This window comes from Brassica napus, chromosome C2, assembly GCF_020379485.1.
Source record: "Brassica napus cultivar Da-Ae chromosome C2, Da-Ae, whole genome shotgun sequence".
NCBI classification, from domain to species: domain Eukaryota; kingdom Viridiplantae; phylum Streptophyta; class Magnoliopsida; order Brassicales; family Brassicaceae; genus Brassica; species Brassica napus.
The window spans coordinates 26110974-26131321 of NC_063445.1; the positions used below are offsets into that span (position 1 = coordinate 26110974).

The window sequence follows — 20348 nt, forward strand, 5'->3', positions numbered from 1 at the left end:
TACGATCTTTAAAGTTTATACACATCGGGCAACACAACACGTAGAGGTTCAGACTTTATCATCAATTCCAGGACGATGATGCTTTACAGATGGTTCATGGAAAGAAAGAACCCTATTCATGACAATGTTGGTATAGCACTCTCGAGGGTTTTGACAAACTGATGGGGGTAAGAAACGTTAGGGCAATTCTCTCACCTCTTTACTCGGAAGTGAAGGCGTTAATATAAGCAACTGAGTGTATGAGGAAATTGCGTGAGTTTCAGTTTACGTTTTCAACGGATTGTTTTCAATTGGTGAAGATAGTTTCGAAACCAGAAGATGACCAGTGTTTGAAAATTATTTCGAAGACATCAAAAATTTGAAAGAAAGTTTCTTCAACTCAAAGATCATTCGTATACCTCGAACGGAAAATTTAACGACGGATAATTTAGCATATAGTGTCAGAAAATAACTATATCTCATCGTTCACATGGATGTAGAATTACCAATTTGGTTTGCAGAATCAATATGAAACTGTATACGTCATGATAAAAAAAAACCATATGATCTTTACATTAAATTTATTAATTTTTTTGCTAAATTATTATATTTTCTAAATCGTGAATATTCAACTATATTTACCGCTCGGTTTATTGGGTGGGACACGAGAATCGATCAGTGCATTTGGTGAATATTTTCTTTAAGTTGATATTATTTTTTAAATCATTAAATAGACTGAAAAATACATTTGGTGAATATATTTTTTCAAGTATTGTTTTTTAAATCAATAAATTCACTATAGTGATTTAGACTATCTCCAATGTATCAAATATATTATACTTTAAACTAGGATCGGTCCGCGCTACGCGCTGAATGTGATTTACATGTGATGTATGTAATTATATAATTAAGCATTTTTTGCATGTGTTTTGTGTAAGCTTTTGGAAAAGAAACGTATAATAAAATTTATAGTTTTTAAGAATGTTAGGGCATCTCTAACTTCACTCTATTTTCTCCTCTAAAATAGAATTTAGATTAAAAATGTTCCAATGGTACTTTCTTTTCTACTCTATAATAGTGTAAACCTATTTTTTACTCTATATATAGAGTAACTTTTTTATTTTTTGTTCATCACTATATTTTTCATTCTAAAATAGAGTACTATTGGAGCAACATCCAATTCTATTATAGAGTTACTCTATTTTAAATGAAAAAATAGAGTAAACCAGTGGAGATCGTCTTAGAATGTGTGGAGGGATTACGTGTTAAGATTAATTATGTATTATTTGATGTTTGTTTCTATATTAATAAGTTCAGTAATTTAATATATTATTATTTGAGTGGATGAGGTGCAAGTATTCTCGGTTTTTGATAATTTTGAATTCGTAGTCAGTTGGTTGATTGTGATTTTCTATATTTTGGGATCTTAAAAATGGCTCGTGGTTCTCATGATTATTATTTGTATGAATCGATTGGACTAAACATGACTGCATTCTGTTACGGTTTATGCTAAACTAAATATGATATTGAAGAGCTGAATAAAATAATAAAAGTGCAAATCTAACTGTTTCCATTTCAAATATTTCAATGTATTTATTGAACCAAAAAATACTCAACTAACAACAAAGATGATGATGAAGATAAATATAAATTATTTTTTTCCTTGTTGTTGAACTCCGCCTAATTTTAATTTTAGATGATGGATTTCTTAATATTATAATACTTTCTTTAATTTTTTTAAAACAGTTAATAATCTTTTAAAATTTAGTTGTTTTGCATAACAATACGATGTCACGATGATATTTATAATATTTTTACTTAAAAGATTAACCATTTTGAAACGTAGGGTTAGGGCGGGTAATAAGTAAGTGAAAATTAATTAACCCTACCTTAAATTTTAATACTAATATATCGTTTTTTCTCAACTTAAATAATATTAATCTTCACTATTCATTTCGTTGTTCTTATTAGAATATAAATGCTTGACAAATTAATAAGAAATTTTCCTTTTTCATTAATGTAATTATTTTAGATTTTTCAATGTTTTTATACCTTTACTATAAAAGTAAGTAAAATAAAATTACTTGAAATCATAGCTGAAAGTTAATATATATTATGGATTATTTCTCTTTTTATCATTTGTTTTTGAACATGTAGATATTTCTTTTCTCTTATACGTTGTCTTTTAAATTTATTGATGTAGATAATGAGAACTTATTAATGTTTCTATCAAGTAATCAATGCCATCCAAAGTGATTATGATTTAAAAAAAAAACAATATTGTTAATTGTTAGAGTGTAGCTGATTGTTGTTTTATTTTATTTGATTATTTTTGAATAATATTTTTGTACTTAGGTTTTATTATATAGATAATTAACTTAAATTTACCATAATTTATTTTAATTTACTCACATTTGCCCATTTTTAATATCAACATTTAGCCTTAGTTTTCATTTTTCAATACCTTCAGCAACTCTCCAAATACGAAAGGTCGGACATACAAAGTCATTCAACATAACACAACATATACAAATAACAATAGGGAGATCATAATTTACCTTTTGAAACTAAGAGAAGCATGTTCTTAAAGTGTAAGCGTATATTTACAGAGGACCATGACTTGTATAATGTTATAGCGAGTTATAGGAAATCTTGATCAAAGATGAGGTATCACTCGGAAATCTTGATCAAAGATGAGTTAATCCCATGTGGCATTATTTGCTTCACTGTGAATGAGCCAAAAAGATATTACACCAATACTGTAGATGGTTTTATAAAATTAAGTGTTGAAAACATAACTTCCAATAATCAGCGTAAGCCTAGACCATTGGGAATAACTCTGCCCCAGCTTGAATGAGGTGTAGCAACATAAGTGCAACATTATCGTAACGTCCCAGCCGGTCCTTAAGGGCAGGGGACCCACAAAAACACTAGGACCGAGGAGTAAAGTCGTTATATAAGCAACGTCTCAGCTCGTCTTTCGTCCTTCCTCCTTTGATATCTCTTGCGTCCTTTGCTTTTTTTATTTTAAGGACTTAAAATTGTCCTAGCAATAATGATGGCCTAAGAGCACCCCCAACGCCAAGTCCTTAGCAATATTTGTCAGGAGAAAAAGTATTATAATATTTGTTTTTTAGGTTTCTGTGCCCCCATAAACTCTTGCATAAGGATTGATTCATGTGCAAATTCGTTACTGTTCGCGGGCCCCACTACGCGTGGCGGCCCACGATTGGTCAGTTTTTTTTTTTTTAATAATTTCGGACGAAAAAAGGAAAAGTAATAAAATATTCCAAAAGTTGTTTCTTGGTTATAGTCGTCGGTTCTGGGTTGTGGGTGCTCTAAGTCGGAACTAAAGGTGGTTACTTTTCCTGCTTAAGGTAAACAGAGAATGTAAGTTTGAAATTTTGTTTTAAAGGCAAAAGCAGAGACAAAAAAAAGAGATCTAGATTACGAATGTTATAAACCAAATGATGATCGACCATGGACCAGCCCGTACTGCAGGCCCAATCCGGGACATGATAAAGACAATCAGAGACTATGTGTTTATCTAGTATATATTCCATGTATATCAGTAACATAGTGTTTATCCTTATCCTTATCTTGTTAGGATAAACATGACCTTATGACGGTCTAATACCTTTTATATATATGGACCTTCTGGTTGATAGTAATAATAACAGAAGTATTTCCCCAACACTTCATTTACAACAACGAAGAGGTAATATATTTTTTAGTTATTCTTTTTTGATGGAATATCAAATTTATATTTTCTTAAAGACTTAAAATACTAAAGTTTTGGAACAACCAAAAAAAAGTTTTGGAACAAAGGAATACGTGTTAGATAATAGTCTTTAGATATTCGTACACATGTCATATAACTTTTTAATACCAAAACGATAGATTTTATCATAGAATCTCATATTTGATATATACGTACCTATATTTATATATCATTAGAATATTACGATGTCTCTCCTCCTTTTTTCTTCCATCAACATCGCTCACACAATTATACCGTAACATCCCGAGTTGTGATATGTGAAAAGGCTTAAGAGAATTGATTTGGCTACCTATGTCACCAAAGTTGACTTACCTTTTCCGGAGCACATCCTGAAAGAACTCTAGAGTTAAGCGTGCTTGAGCTGGAGTAGTGAAAGGATGGTGACCTATCGGGAAGTGATTCGCGATAGCGTGCGAGTAAGGCCAAAACATGGGAAGAGGTCGGGTGGTGATTGCAGGGTCAGTAAACAATGATTTCGAGCCTTCAGAAATTAACGGACCGACCGTCGGATGGGATGGGGCCCACGGGCCGAGAGAGCGGGCGTGGATGGCCCATTAGCCGTGGATGGGTCGGGGCGTTATATATACGTTCATCGCCGACAGAATCTCTATGATTTTATTTAAAGTCTCTACCATCAGATCATCGGCTTCGGCCAATGAAATAGCCATAGCTTCTTCTTGCTTGTTGAGATACTCTTGACAGCATGATCAACGGAGAATGACATCAGTGAAAACGGACGTAGACGGTGACGTTACAGCGGAGAACATTCAAATTGGCGATCAAAACGGAGGACGTTGCCATCGGTGGTAAGTGAATCTCTAAGGATTATAATACTTGAGATGGAGAAAGTGATGCATCTCAACGAAGCTGGCTCCGTTATTTATAGGTTTAGAATCGTTAGCATGGATGAAGGAAGGGTTGTATTGAACGCGAGGGAGTGGAAGGGTTATCTGTAGCCTTAATGAGAAGGGTAATTAGGTTGTATTGAATGCAGTCCTAAATCGTAAAGCCGGACTGACCAGAGGCGGCGGGGTGAATTTCTAGTCGTTCGGACTCCAGAATAAGAACAGAGAGGAAACATAATAAAGACTGAAGCTTTTCTTTTCTATTTTATTTTACTTAACCTCAACGTTACATATTGTTCTCTATTTATAGTCTGAGACATCTATAGAAAACCCTAAGCTCCCGGTGACATATGTCGACACCTGAGAGGTCTATTCTCCTTCGGATAACGACGAGAGGACTGAGAAGCGATTGTGTGAGCTGGCTTCTTTGGTCGTACGGTTTGGGACGTGCTTCTCCGTCCTTGTCGCGGCAGAGCTTTTGTCTCTAGCATTTAAAGCTGAAGACCGTTGAACATGACTGATATTGGGCTCGAGATTCGTGGGCTCTGATTGCCTAGGTTTGGGCCTCCACTCTTGGTTAGTTACTGAAGAAACGGTGCCGGTTTTGATCTCTGTTTTGAGACCGTTATTACCCCCTCGCAAACTTAGTGTAGGTGGAACATCTACACCAATTTTGTATCGCAGATTGATAAAGGTGTTAATGGGGAGTGACTTGGTGAAGATGTCTGCAATTTGAAGATGAGAAGGGATGTGTCTTACAACCAACGCACCTAGAGCAACTCTTTCTCGAATGTAATGATGATCCAACTCGAAATGCTTTGTTTTTGAATGGAATGCAGGGTTTGCGCTCAACAAAACCGCTGAAAGGTTGTCACAGTAAAGCTCGGGAGTGTGAGGAAGTGGAACACCCAGTTGCCTCAAGGCTGAGCACATCCACGTGATTTATGAAGCAGTTTCAGACATGGTTCTGTACTCTGCTTCTGTGGAGCTTTTAGAAACTGTTGGGTGTTTCTTTGAGGACCAAGAGATGAGATTTTGACCCAAGTAAGTATAGAAGCCTCCAGTGGATCTTCTGGTGACTTTACATCCTGCCCAATCACTATCTGAGTAAGCTCTCAACACGCAAGCAGAGTCATTGTTGAAAGAAATTCCCATGGTTGATGTCCCTCTAATGTATCACAGTATTCTTTTCAAATGATTGAAGTCTGTGACGGAAGGGGAGTGCATCTTCTGACATATATAGTTCACAGCAAACTGAATATCAGGTCTCGTTAATGTCAGGTACTGTAACTTCCCGGCTAAGCTTCTGAAATAAATTGGATTCGAGAATGGTGGAGAAGGTTCGTTTTCTCGGTTGAGTTGAACTGGTAGCGGAGTCGGCATTGGCGAACAACTGTCCATTCCAGCTAGAACTAACAAGTTGTCTGCGTATTTTTGTTGTGTCAAGAACAAGCCTCCATCATGAAAGTGAACTTGAATACCCAAGAAGTAATGTAAGCGACCAAGATCTTTCATCCTGAACTGTTTATGAAGTTCTTGCAGTAGCTTATCCATGACTGTCGACTTGTTACCAGTAATTGCCATGTCGTCAACATATAAAAGAAGCATAATGACATCAGATCCTTTCATATAGATGAACAAAGATGGATCTGCAGTGCTGCATACAAATCCAAACTCCAGCAAGAAGTTACTGAACTTGTCAAACCAAGCCCGAGGTGACTGTTTAAGTCCATACAGGGACTTGTTGAGCTTGCAAACATGTGTTGGACGAGCTTTATCAATGAATCCCGCAGGTTGCAGCATGTAAACTGTTTCTTTCAAATCTCCATGTAAAAAGGCGTTACTCACGTCCATTTGTTTGATCTCCCACTTCATTATTGTCGCAAAATGAAGGACTAACCGAACTGTAGGTGTCCTTACTACTGGACTGTAAGTCTCAAGGTAATCAATTCCTTCTTCTTGATGATTTCCTCTTGCAACCAATCTAGCTCTTCTCTTCTTCAAAACACCATTCTCATCCAACTTTGATTTATAAATCCATCCATTTCCAATAACCTTCATATCTGATGTATAAGGAACCAGAGTCCAAGTATTTGTTTCCATGCAGTTGTCGTATTCTTCTGTCATAGCTGCATTCCAGTGTTCGTCTTTCAGAGCAGCTGTGATCGTCTTTGGTTCTGGATAGGCTACTCTGTTGTTAAACAACACATATCTCTGATATGGTTTTGTGATTCCTTATTTTCCTCTAGTAACCATTGGATGAGCATTTGAAACAACAGGTACTGATTCAAAACAAACCTCAATGTGGAGTCTGTTTTCCATGGAATTAAATTCTTTGAGACCGTTATTACAGAATTAATGAAACTCAGTTTTGATTGTCTCGGACACGTGTCACATCCATAGAGCTCGACTTACAGACGTGGCATCCTACGTGGCGCAACAGGAGGGAAGCAGACATTTATATATATATATATATATATATATAGATAACAATTTCTAAATCTAGAGTTAAAAATTGGGGAATATTATTTTTTCCTTTACAAATAGAAGAAGAAATAATAATTTTTAATTTAGAAAAAAAAATAGAAGTGGAATGAAATAGGTCTGGCTCTAAATAATATTATAGAGACAAATATAGAGATGAATGCTCTTATTTAATAAAGCACTTTAGACACCATTTTTACAGATTAAGGTACTTAAGATTTATCCATGACTTTTTTAGTAATGATCAGTCTACTTTGCAAAGGGCTAACAAGTTGACGGCCCAGTATACATCACATGGGCCTATAAGTTAGACTCGGATCTTTAACCCGACCCGACAGAAAGAGTCCAAGCCAACGATCGCCGAAACACCACGAATCGAACATCGTTTCGTCGCTATGAAGACGAAATAGTATTTGCATCTCGCAGATTTCCACTGAATCTCTTGTTTTCTCCGACGCTACTTTAGCTTCTCCGTCGACCGTGGTGGTGGTGGTGGTTGAGAAGGCGATGATAACGAGATCGAAACTAGCGGAACAGCTAAGAGAATATCAGATTAAATCAAAGCATGATTGGGCCTCCGTCTCTATCTTCTCTTCCTCCTCCAATTTCTCTTCTTCTTCTTCCAGGTTAGAGAGTTGTGTTCGTCTTCCATTGATAATTTGGACCATGGTGTTATGTATAATTCAATTGATAATCTTGATTCTATTGTTTTTTTTTTTTAATTTTTAACTGTGGTACTTATTTGATCATTCAGGGTGGATGTGGTAGTCTTTGTTATTTGGGAACTGGTGATCTTAGCGTTCCTGGTGTTTTCAGCTGTCTCCTTGTACTTGAAGCGGTTGGAACTCGCGTTCATCTTGCTTTGTGTCTGCTTACTATTGTTCGTTTGTATGAAAATCACAAAGCAAGTGAGAATAGCTAGGAAGAAGAAGCGGAGGATGCTTCTTCCTCTCTCTATGTAACCATGAATCTGCAATAGATTCTTACACAACCAAACTCAACTCTACCACATAAGTGCATCGATGAAGGTCAAGTTTTAATCTCACAATTGTCTCTGGTACGCAATGCTTCTTGTCCTTTGAAGAGTAAACCTGACCTGATGGATGGGTGGAATCTCAGAGCTTAGCTTAGACAAATCAGAGTTGAAAAGATTGCTTCTTTTTTTTTGTTTTGTTCATTGATTAGGTCGTTTTTTAACACAATATATCCTCTTTGTGTAGTTACTTTGCTTTGTTGTCTGTTGAAAGTTCAAAAGGAATGGTTTGCAAGATTTCATGTGAATAGGAAAAGAGAACACACTCGTGAAAATAAACAGAGTGTTTTTTTACAAGTGTGGTTCATATCTTGTGACTAGACAGAGTGTTAGTCAATATCAATACACTAGCTTTGCTAGATTTGGTTCAATCAAAGTACCAAACAATGAGACTTGGTCTACATGACGATCCCTGATGGAGACATGCCTTGGTCAATGTACCATTGGAAAAAGATAGTTAACAAGAGGGCTAGCAGCAACCAAGAAAATTGCAGTTTAAACATGATTTAACTTATTAAACCGAAAACATGATTAGAAAATAAAGACAAGGAACGTCTTCAGATATAGATATAGATATAGATGATGATGATGATGATGATGATGATGATGATAGATAGATAGGGAGAAGGGATCTGAGGTTGTACATCCAAGGGAGCTTCGATCTCTTCTTTTAATGGGCTTTTAATTGGGCCGAGGCCTTTTAAGTAGAGGCCTTGTCAAAAGACAAAAGTCAACGAGCCATTGAACTGAATCTCAGGTACCTTGGATTTTGTCAAATCGGAGACTGAAACTGCCTTGCGAATGGGTGGAGGAGGTATAGCATACAAGGGGGTCACCGTACAAACTCCCAAGACGTGGCACACCGTCGCCGGAAAGGGCTTGTGCGGTGTAATGTTGATATCTGAATTTAAAAAAAAAAAAAAAACTGTAATCAATTGCCTGGCATTGACATCGAAAAATTCAATGACCAGGTTTTGGATTCTGTACAGAGCAAAGCAAGATGGTCCTGTAGTCATGGTAACACTCTCTTTGCCTTGCTGCTATTTGTAATGTTTGGAGCTTTCTTAAGTTTAGTTGTTTTATATCTACCCTTTCCTATGATGGGCTTAATGCGATTTTGATATTTGACAACTCATAGGGATGGAGGCACCCGTGGGGTGGTCATGGTGATCATGGTCACGGTGATCATCAATAGGTAATTGTCTGTATTCTCACTTTTGATGGATTCATTATGTTAGAGATTGAAAAGCATCTTCTTTTTGTTAAACAAACGATCGTGGTGCATTACTAGTTTGCTACTCAGTACTAAGGCAGCAGTTCGTTAATGTCTATGCATCATGTTGATTTAGTAATTCTAGCTTGTCATTTCTTTAAAAAAAATGGTTTTGTAGTTAGTTTTGAAGAAAGTTGGTTGCTTTGATCCAGATTCTGTTCATACAAATGGTGAAATGTTTAAGAGGATCTTTAACTTTTCCTAAAGGATGCTCGTGTATCATTAGCCCTCTTACAAGTTAACTGAAATGACAATTGACATTGCCTTTTCCCTTGGAAGATGGTTAATAGTTCAGTCTCACATATTTTGTTGTTTCTCTATGTTGAGACACATGGTTAGTTTGTATTTATCCAAACAAATGGTTGAACTATATTATTCTTCAGTTCCCACCTTCCAAAACCTAGCTATAGCTTTGGATTACCTTTGCTCAAATTACAATTGACTCTAATCTTTATTCTGGGTTTTGCTGCTAGGTCTCGTTGAGCCTTTGAAGATCATGGCGAAAAATGAATATCTTGCTTTTTTCAGCTTCGTATGTCGAAATAAAGAGATTTGTGAAAGAAGACGTGAATTGTTTTTGTACACAAGTTTCTAAGACATGCTGCTTATGAAACAAAACCGGTCGCGAGGTTGTTTGCACTTCATTGATGTTGTTTTGCTGTCTACAAATGAATTTGAAATAAAACCGGTCGCGAGATTCATGTTAGACTTCCAAGTACGTACGAGTTACAAAGAAAGTAATCATATAGTTCACGTCTACTGGTTTAGTAAACTGGTAATAGTTGAATATAATGTTACAAGCTTACTTGACATCATGTCCGTTTAGTAAACTGGTAAAAATGTACTAATGTTAACTAAACATGTCCGTTTACTTGACATCAAATACTAATCTCTAGGTGGTAAGAATATTACTTGCCTTGTTGAGACAGAGATTCTCTTGTTTTTCGACAGTGGTCGAGGACATAGTTTGCAGTCGTGTAGCTCCCTCAAGCCCTCGAGGTTAATCTGATGAGATTGCTTTAGAGCGTTTTGAGAAGTTTAAGCGAAGATAGTTATATGTATTGAATTTGTGCGTGAAAGATATTGTATAAAGTGGAGAAGAGGGATCTAAAGGAAAGTACACGAAGGGTCTTTATGTACGGACGTGGGACATCCGGGGAACAGCTCATTTTGGATGTATTGTCAAAATAATGATTTATATTATTCAAGTTTCTATATACGTAACGTAAGACACTCGTGGGTTACCTAACGTTGTGGATTTGTATGGATATATTATCTTGTTTAATATATAGTTTTATAGAAATCCCCTTATTATACGATTTGAAGTTATAAGGTTTAAGTTTATAGCATGCATGCACGAGCGACGGTTCCAGACTGTGTCGGGAAACTGAAATAATTTCGAATTGAAGAGATGAATATAGAGATGAATATTAAATGATACGTGAAATGTTTTAGATTTAAGTTAGATCGGATTTTCAATATTGTACTACATGTTCTAGCACTCGTCAGATAATACTTTTTTGGTATTAAAAACTATATATTTATTATCATTGTTAGCTTGATGAAACCACAAATTAAAGAAATACCTATCAGCTGGTCTCGATGTTAACTTAAATGTTAAAGCCACACTAATCCCATAGGTTGTAGAGAGGTCCTTCCAGATCCAGTTGACCAGCTGGTCTCAAAAATTATCCATCTTCTTCTGGATAATCTCTTTGTTTTTTTTTTTTTTTTTTTTTGAATGGCAAAAGATCTCACAAAATAAAGATCCGAACCTAAAATTGACATAAAACAAAATATCCTTCAGAGTACTTTATCATGGAACATATGAGTTTGCTGACAAAACAAGAGAGTGATAGATAAACCAACCAAGGAGAGACAGAGAAAAGACATGGGATAACTAGTAACGGCCAATACCCCAAACCCTGATAACTCCATCGGTGTTAGTAAGAAAGTATCTTTTCTGAAGGAGCTGATGATTGATTTCTTTATTTTCTTTTAGGAGGAGTTCCTATGGGAAGCTGAAATGGTTAAAATAAAAGCCCAAGATTTGAAAGGGAAAGAGGTGAGGGCTTCACAATACTGTACTATTGTGACATACAAATTTGCTATACGGACAACTGTAATTTCATCTTGACTCAATCTGTTAAATATTCCGCTCAATATATTAAGATGACACTGATTATTCACCGATCATAAACACCTATGGTGAATCCTGCACGATATATTATCATATTGTGAGCTACATCAACCATACTTTTTAATTATATTTTAAAACTTAAGATCTACCCAATTAAAACTGCACAGATAGAGTAAATAAATGCGAACAGCAATCATAGGATACATATAATTAATAAGATTCCCACCCAGACTTTCGTGAGACCTAACAACACTGAAAACTATAGAAGCGACGATAGCGTGCACTCCACCAACATCATGAATAGATGCAAGCTTTCCTACAAACAAATGAGGACATTTGTCTTTTTCATTTAAAATCTAGCCATGCGATGTGCTTTTTATTCCGGCATATGCTAGCCTCACTCTTTCCATTTACAAATAGTACATTCTCTTAAGGATTTGCTCTTATAAATAAACAAATTACACAATAAAATACAACAACGTAACCAACCAAAACAAGGGTCAAAATGTTACGTTAATGTCCGATGGAAAACGCTCTTTTTGCACTTTACCAAAAACAATTCAGCATCTCCGATCACATGTGAAATTCATCCAAACATAAGTATCACACAAATAGCAAATCACATGCCCATGTCAAATACACAAATTTTCATTAGCTAAATTACTAAACTATAAATATAAAATGTCAGAACACAAACCAATCATTTAATTGTTAGTAAAACCCTAGTAGTACCTAATAAATCCAATAGTACAATTTTTTCTTTCACCAAGTAATGCATAATAGTCCCATTATCTAAATCCAATCTTGTTTCAAGTGAAATCTAATAAAATCTAATTCAAAAATTTTACATATACAAAATATCAAATAACAAACACATAATACAATACAAGGTAACATAAAAAACATTGATATAAGAAATTATGAATCCTTTGCTCAAAAGAAAAAAAAAATATAAATCCATGCATGGAAATTTTATAGGAGTACTTCATGTAAACTCGTGGAACGATGGACAAACAATTATTTAATTTCATCTATTAGATGAACAAAAACGTATGAGAATCAAGATCTCCTCTCTTACTTATACAACTTCTGTCCGAATGCATCTCAAATATTTGTCAAAAGTAAAGACTTTCCATGGAGACAATGTGGAAGCCACAGAGATTCCTTTCCCACCAAAGATCTCTATGGTCAAACGAACCAAAAGATCATTGTACCAGTTGCAGAGTCCCAAAGACCTCATGGGCAGGCAATACAGAACCCATTACTTGTATGTCAGAACATCCAAGTTTTTTTTTTTTTTTAGTTTACAAAAAAAAACATCCTGTACAAATATTTCTTTACTATACGATAATGAATGCGGCTTTGTCGTACGATATGGTCAAAATTACCCTGGAGTACACAGATTGATCCTATCACCTTTGTGTCTTAAGTTCACAAATTTTTGGCTTATACTATTTTGGTTCATATCTTAGTGTAGAAAGTCTATGATCAAAACAATGAAGACCAGAACCATACTCTACTCCATATAAACACATTCTAGAATATTACTTCACAGCCTAGATGAAACTTGTAATGTTCACATAGCATGTATCTCAATGAATTTAAATCTATAAAGATTGAGACGACCAAGAAACTCCACCAGTAAACAAGAAAACTACTATCTGTAAATTCTACTTGTTAACATCACAGACTATTCAAATATAAGAGCAAAGCAGACCAATTCAACAGCTAGAACGAAACACAGCAGAGATCTAAATAAGAGAAGATAGGGTTCGTCAACCGATTTTCGTAAAGGAAGATGAGAGAGAAAGAGAGGCGGATAGATTAGGATATAACCCGATTGGGCTTGGGTGGGGCTGGGTTACCCGGTTTAGAACCCGATTAGGAGGTAAATAGTTTAATTCAGAGTAAGGGCTTCTGTGTCTTTAGCCACCTTTTCGATTTTAAAAGAAAAAAATTATATTTGATAACAGGGATAAATTGAATTGTTATGAGAGACTGTGAAAGTCAGATTCAACGATTCAACTAAAGATTATAAATGACATAACTCTCTCTCTTTTCTCTCTTTTTCTTTTGCTAAACTCTCTCAACTTTCATTTCTTTTTGATCAAACCTCTCAACTTTCTCTTCTTCTCCCTCTCCTCTTCTCCTCTTCGGTTAGAGAAACATAAGCATGGAGATCCGTTTTGTTGAACCTGTCCCTCAATCCGAAGGTAAACACAGTCTATTCTATACATACGCGCGTAATAGTTTTATTAATTTCATCTGTTCAGTTACGTACACTGATAGTCTCTTTGTATCAAGACGGTAACAAAGTTAGTTGGTCTTTGCCTAAAATTGTTAAGTTTTGAGCTTTATTGTAGACTTTTGTAAATGTATGCTTTGAGGCACTCAAAAATGCTAAGTCTACACGTTTTGCCAGACGGATTGGTTGTCATTTTTACCTGACAACCTCCATTCTCTGCCTGTTTTAGAGTTTCCCTCCGATAAGTCTCAAAAACCTATAAAACCCTAGAGAGATAAATCTCAAAAAGACAAACGCACTAAAACCCTAATTCAAATCACGAAATTACTCACCCGCTTAACCATACTGGTCCTGTAGTAGTTAATTGTACGTACGTGTAGTAGTAATGAGTTTGTTCGAAATGGTACTTTCATGAGATTGTGTATGTATAGACTGTAGGTGTATATTAATGGTAATTATTTAATTAAGATTGTGTATATTAGTGACATATTTTTTTTGTACGTGAATCAGGTATGTATTATGCTACAAACAACCCTTACCAGGTGAACGGACCAAAAGGCTTCACTGAGTTTAAGGTTTTGGACGGGACAGCCAAATTGTTCGTGAGAATTGATTTTCCGGGAGTCAGCAACGATAGTGTTAAGATCCTACTCGATCCATCGCAGAAAGCTGTCTTTGTGTCCGGAGAGGCCCCACAAGAAATGGTTTATGATGCTTCTCTCCGTGAGTTCGGAACTGCTACGGGCCTCTTGTGCGATTGCTGCAGAATCACAGACGTGGAGTCCGTTTTGGGAGATGGTGTTCTAAGACTCATCCTATCCAAGGAAACGATCGATTTTCGTGTAGGGTCTTCTTGTTCCGGTAATTTTTTAACTATAAACCTTTTTTTTCTTATGTTATCTCGTTTACTAATTCTTTTATTTTTTGGGTACTATCTCAGCCAGAGCATATACGTCCGTTAGAGCGTCATCATCCCTTTGTATGTTTGACTAATCTTTTTAGTTCTTGAATAAATATATTTTTGTGTGTATTTTTGTGATTATTAATTAAAACTTTTTTGGCAGCTCGTTTAATCCGTGGATATGATCCAGAAGGTAAATGATTTAATAGTTTTTCTTATCTTTATAACAAATTAGAGATATTGTCATTAGGGCTCTTTAATTGATATACTCATGAAATATTTATTGAATTTGTTGTTACAGTCGCAGGTGGCCATCCTTTAGGTACGTTTATGAAAGTTTAATTTATTAATTTTACGTTTTTTTTTTCTATTTTTTACACCTTTTAAAAACAATCTATTTTATTTGATTTTGCAGCTCATCTCCGTGGACATGGCCCACAAGGTATTCAATTTTATATATTTTATTTTATAATTTTGACGTTAATTAAAAATATAAAAAACTTTGGAGATAATTAACTTTGTTAATTGTTAATAGGTCACCGTGGCACTGGCCCCCTAGGTATATCCACTTATCCCTATCCATTATCCCTATCCATTGTCACATAGCATAAATATATCTCTCTCGTACTTGCATATTGATTTGCTATTTTATGATTACACTTGACAGATCCGGCTTTCACGGGTCCCGACATAGTACCGAACCCATTAGTGCAGACGGGATCAACTAGTGCATACGAGTCAAAGCAGTTGTCAGACGGCGGTATATTTCTCCGTATTGACATGCCCGGTGTCCCCAACGACAAATTCGCGGTGACGGTGGAAAACGGTTGTGTCACTGTCACCGGACGAGCACCTGCAGCGATGGACGACTCGAGTGGGCGTGAGTATAGAGGCAATGTCGCTGTCGTCCCTCGAGACTATGACAGTCGCCGGATCGAAGCATTCGCTAATGAGGGTGTCATCCGCCTCATCATCCATTCTATCTAAAAGTTGCTCTTTATCTTATGGAGTTATTAGTCATGTATAATAACCAAACTTTCTATGTTTTTGCTTTTGAATTTAGGGGAATTTCGGATATTTCATGGTGTCTTTTAGACTTCTTACATGAGTAAGCTTGTGTTGTGTTTTAATTTAGTATCTCAGGTAATCTTAACCGTAACGCTCTGTTGGTTTCAACCTTGAGTTACAAGTTTACAACAATTGAAATAGATCATGAACCAAAACATGTTTTGTAAAAGAAATATTATAAGAAGCTTAGAACCAGCTGCGAACTTGACAATCAATCACACAAAGGCTCGGCTCACTCGACCAAAAGATTCATCTTCTTATTAACAAACTGGATCACACCTCTCATCTACCTTGTTTGAGAAGCAGCTGTCTTACTCTCTCAAAAGTCACACCTGATGGTCGATCATTTCCTCTAACAAAACGCAAGCCTTTTGAGTGTCTGCATCTGGTTCACACACTCTGATCATCTTCCTAAACACATCTTTATCATCATTGTGTATGTGTCTGCCAAGATCTTCATCAGACTCCCCCAGCTTTACAATATTCCAAACACCCACAGCAATATATAATTCTAGTACAATAAAGTATCAACAAAGAGTCAAACTTGTAGTCTTAAACTAACCAAAGACAGAGCAGCTGAAAGTATTATCCCCTGCACTGCTCCTCAATCAACATGAGAAGTAGTCAAACTTTGTTTACCAGCCAGCCAGATGGAAGGGTGCGACAGAGACAGAGCAGCTGAAAGTCTATTCCAAATCAGAGGCAATCTCGAGGTCACTATCTACATCAACAATGGCGAGGAATGGCAAAGGTTTGATTGAAATGGTTCAAGAACAAGAATCTTTGATACCGAAACCGATCTCAGAGCAGCTTGCATTCTCAAGGACCATTCATCAAAGCAAAGAGGCTGATATAGTGGAGAGACTCTGTAGACTTCTGATGATGATGAAAAACGAGAACCTGTCTCTCTCTCTCTCAAGTTCGATCTCGGTGTTACGAACAGATTGAAAAAGAAAAGATCTTTAAGAAATAAACTCAGAACTCTCTTGTGATCAAAAGCAAATACAAGGTTCTGAGAGATTTATGATGGAGTATTCTCACCTCCCCTACACATACTTCATCTACTTTCTTCGATACCTTACATAAATACTAAGAGCAGTGAATATATATATATATATATATGCTAAACACAGCACACACGCTGGTTGCAATATTGTTATGAGCACATACATGGTCTGTCTGTCTCCCACAGATCTCATGGAGAAACGAGCTGTGGGAGTTCTGCACGAGCTCTTGAGCTTGACTGTCCACAAGAAAACCAAGAGGAACTACTTGAGAAGCATGAGAGCTGAGCTCAACATTCCCTCCCGTCTGGCCACCAGACCGTTTCTTACCACCGCCAAATGAAGCACGTGAAGCGTATCTTGTGAGCCAATCAGGCACCTCTTGATTGGCTTCTTGCAACAGCTCAGCGAGCTGCCTAGCCAGTGATGCATTGCTCTCACTGAAGAAGGCAGTTGCTATTCCAGATTTGCCTGCACAATTTCAGGGTACTCTTCATCTGAGCAACTTTGAACAATTACATCGCCGTTCAAAGGATCTCCTAGCCTCGGCAATGTGATGACCCACAATAACACTTTTTGGCAGCAGCAGCAGCAAAAACCCTCACATAGTTGTAGTCATAAATCGACTCCTGATCCTGGCAATGCAACAGGTTTAAATAATAATTATTAGACTTTTGTTGCTTTTCGCCTATGGTGTTTTCAAACGTGCAGTAACATTTTAGCTAGTAAGCATATTCAACAAGTTGGGCCTATCGTCAGGTACACATTCACAAACATCTAATTGACACAAATTCAGAAACTAATCAGCTAATTTTGGTGTTTAAGGCCGTACAGCTCCATAAAGAGAAGACATCTCCACCAAAATTCAATATCACAGAACAGTCACTTTCACAACCATAAGTGTGACAAGCTTTCATGAGAATACTTTTATCAAAACAAACAAGAAGCAGCAACAGAGTGGCATACTGGCATAGCTTACAAATGGAAAACATACACATAACAAAACAGATGGAAGTGGAATACCAGAAAACAAAGAAGCAGACAAGCTCAAAAAGACATTTTTTCCAATTCAGAGTTTTATCACTGAGCTTATAATCAGACTATGAGCCATGATATCGCAAAAGAAGAAAAAAGCTTAACAAGTCACCTTTTCAGTAAGGCGGCAGTTATTGATGAAACGCCCTAAATTTCCCTTCGCACCAACAACTGTTACCTGCACTACCAAAAAAAACTTACACAGTTATTGCTTCCAAAAGGAAAGCGGAATAGGAGAGAAGACTTTCAAGGCAGTGCAGATGATATGTTAAGGAATGCAATTATTACAAGCAACTGCCAACAGATATGGAAAAATCTAGAGGCTGACAAAAGGCTTTTGTCAAAAGCTCATCTACAACTGATAAAATCCTCTTAAAGTTGAACGATCATACCTCTCCAACGTGTATTAAACATAGATCTAAGCAACTTGGATCAAGCAAAAGAGATATCTTCTTGTAGGCCTTGTCTGTGAATCTGCAAAATATTCATGATCAGGTCAAGAACTTACAACTGCTGGATCTTCAATATTTTTAGCCAGATAAAATAGAATTATGCTTCTTGTATACCTTGAAAGAGCATAGAGGTTTAAGGTCTGGATGGTATAACACATCTGTAGCACTTTAAGTAATCCATCATCTGTGATCTTAACACACCTGGCGATATCATAAACAACAAGACCAAATACCAGAAATGTGTAAATAATAAGGTATCCAACAGTGTCACCACCATTAAATAACAAGAGGGCTGAGCAACATTTTACTTACCTAGTGATATTATTCAGTGACTCTTTTTAAGTTGCAGCCATTTAGGTTCAAACCAATGATAGTTCTGCAATTCTTCACTAGATGTATAATACAACCCTGTGGCAAAAGAAGATGATTAATATAATAGTTTCACGAACCATTTTCCAAGGAGATTTTGAAGAAAGTGGTGAAGTTTTTGTTAACTGACAATGGGAATCTGGTGAAGTTCAACCATTATCATTATCCAACGAGCATCAGAAGCGTAATTAAAAAAAAAAAGAGAGAGCTAATAAAACCGTTTTTCCTTGCAACCAAACAAACAAAAGATAGAATCATCAGGGAAAAGGATGAACCCTAAACAGAATCTAGATAGAACCCATCCCCGTTTAGGCACTCAAAACAAAAAAAAAATCATGAGAAGGTCAACCAATAGCCCTAAATCCAACACTATCGACAGCAACCAGACTTTCCGATTCTACCCTTCAATCGAATTCAATTCACCAGAATAAAGAAACCCTAACCTCATGAGTCATGGATCAGAAGGGATTAATAAGCGAATGCCAGCGCTGGAGAAAACCGGCGGAGACGATTACGATGGCAAGGAGAGCGGGAAGAAGGAATCGAAATGGTTTGTGTCTTATCCGAGTGTGAGAGATTAATTATAAAATTACACGCGGACAAAAATCTGAAATAAAATAAAATAATTTAACTACGCAAAACAAAAAGTTAACTTTGTCCAATCTCTTATATATTAATTAAAAAGCATTACAAAACCTACATACAATCCCTAAAATGAGTTTTAGATAAATAAATTGGTCCATCTAAATATATAATAAGTTGTTTATTAAACTAATCATAAATACATTATTAATGTGCTTCATTATTTCCTTAAATAAAATTACAAAATTGCTTAATGTGGCTAAATTATATATGACAATTAATAATTTTAAATAATAAAGATTTGATTAAAATAAGTATATCTTATCTTATATTTTTTTTATTTTAACTATTAAAATAAATTAAACAACCATATTAAATATATAATAAAAAATTAGATTTTTTTTATATGTTATATTTTGAATTTTTAAAACGAGTATAAGTTACTAAAACCGTTAAAAAATCTCACATTCAAATTTTGTAATCCATGGGTTAAAATTTTTTTATGACATGATACAAATGATTACAAAATCATATAAGTCGAAAGTCTCATTTAATAAGTATTAATATTAAAAGATATATATATATATATATATATATATCATTTTAAATTAAACTTATGTCATATAAAAATACGTAAATGTTTTAATTTTTAAATTTAGTTTGAACAACTTTTTTGATAAAATATATATATCATTTTATTTTATTTTTAAAAAATATTATAAATTACTTAAACTATTAATTTGACAATGAAATTTTTGTTATCAGTAATTTAAAGTTTTTGATATAACAGATACAAATGATAAAAAAAACATATAAGTAGAAAGCATCATTTAATAGATATTAATATCAAAATATACTATATATATGTTACTATCATTTAAATTTATTTATATACCATATCAAATAGAAAAGAATATTTTTTTGGATTATAAAATTTATTTATATGTTCGCACCAATTTAATTATAGAAGTAATAGTTACTTACTTTATAATTATTCAATATATATTTATTATTTTATAATATGTTAAAACATATAATACATAAAATAATTTTTATATATAATGTTCATCCAGCGCAAGGCACGAGTCTTTAACCTAGTTCTCTCGTTTATTTTATACAAGTATTGATCTCATGCTACCCATGGAATCATTTTGCTT

General features: G+C 35.3%; 3 protein-coding genes and 1 long non-coding RNA gene across 5 annotated transcripts; 3 read left to right on the forward strand and 1 right to left on the reverse strand.

The window, feature by feature from the left end:
- The first annotated feature begins 7444 nt into the window (after positions 1-7444).
- Positions 7445-8419, forward strand: LOC106379489. The gene is made up of 2 exons (XM_013819428.3): positions 7445-7715; positions 7844-8419. Exons 1-2 carry the CDS (start codon positions 7597-7599, stop codon positions 8049-8051), a joined length of 327 nt encoding a protein of 108 aa, XP_013674882.2. The 5' UTR covers positions 7445-7596; the 3' UTR covers positions 8052-8419.
- A 521-nt stretch (positions 8420-8940) lies between these two features.
- On the forward strand, positions 8941-10110 carry LOC106379492. Its single transcript, XR_007319879.1, has 3 exons — positions 8941-9139; positions 9261-9317; positions 9869-10110. It is a non-coding gene; the product is annotated as an uncharacterized LOC106379492 (long non-coding RNA).
- A 3230-nt stretch (positions 10111-13340) lies between these two features.
- Positions 13341-15758, forward strand: LOC106378165 (putative 57 kDa heat shock protein). 2 transcript variants are annotated; one of them, XM_022703080.2, is made up of 8 exons: positions 13341-13748; positions 14291-14641; positions 14721-14759; positions 14845-14874; positions 14983-15003; positions 15097-15123; positions 15217-15240; positions 15349-15758. In XM_022703080.2, the coding sequence occupies exons 1-8, from the start codon at positions 13709-13711 to the stop codon at positions 15666-15668; spliced, it is 852 nt and encodes a 283-aa protein (XP_022558801.2). In that variant the 5' UTR covers positions 13341-13708; the 3' UTR covers positions 15669-15758. The 2 variants fall into 2 exon arrangements, with proteins under 2 accessions (XP_022558801.2, XP_022558802.2); XM_022703081.2 differs by lacking the exon at positions 14983-15003.
- A 67-nt stretch (positions 15759-15825) lies between these two features.
- LOC106381395 (histone-lysine N-methyltransferase ASHH2-like) lies at positions 15826-19322 on the reverse strand. Its single transcript, XM_048748454.1, has 6 exons — positions 19053-19322; positions 18553-18648; positions 18355-18441; positions 18181-18262; positions 17901-17966; positions 15826-17388 (listed from the first exon to the last, which is right to left on the reverse strand). The coding sequence occupies exons 3-6, from the start codon at positions 18396-18398 to the stop codon at positions 17293-17295; spliced, it is 288 nt and encodes a 95-aa protein (XP_048604411.1). The 5' UTR covers positions 18399-18441; positions 18553-18648; positions 19053-19322; the 3' UTR covers positions 15826-17292.
- Positions 19323-20348: the final 1026 nt, after the last annotated feature.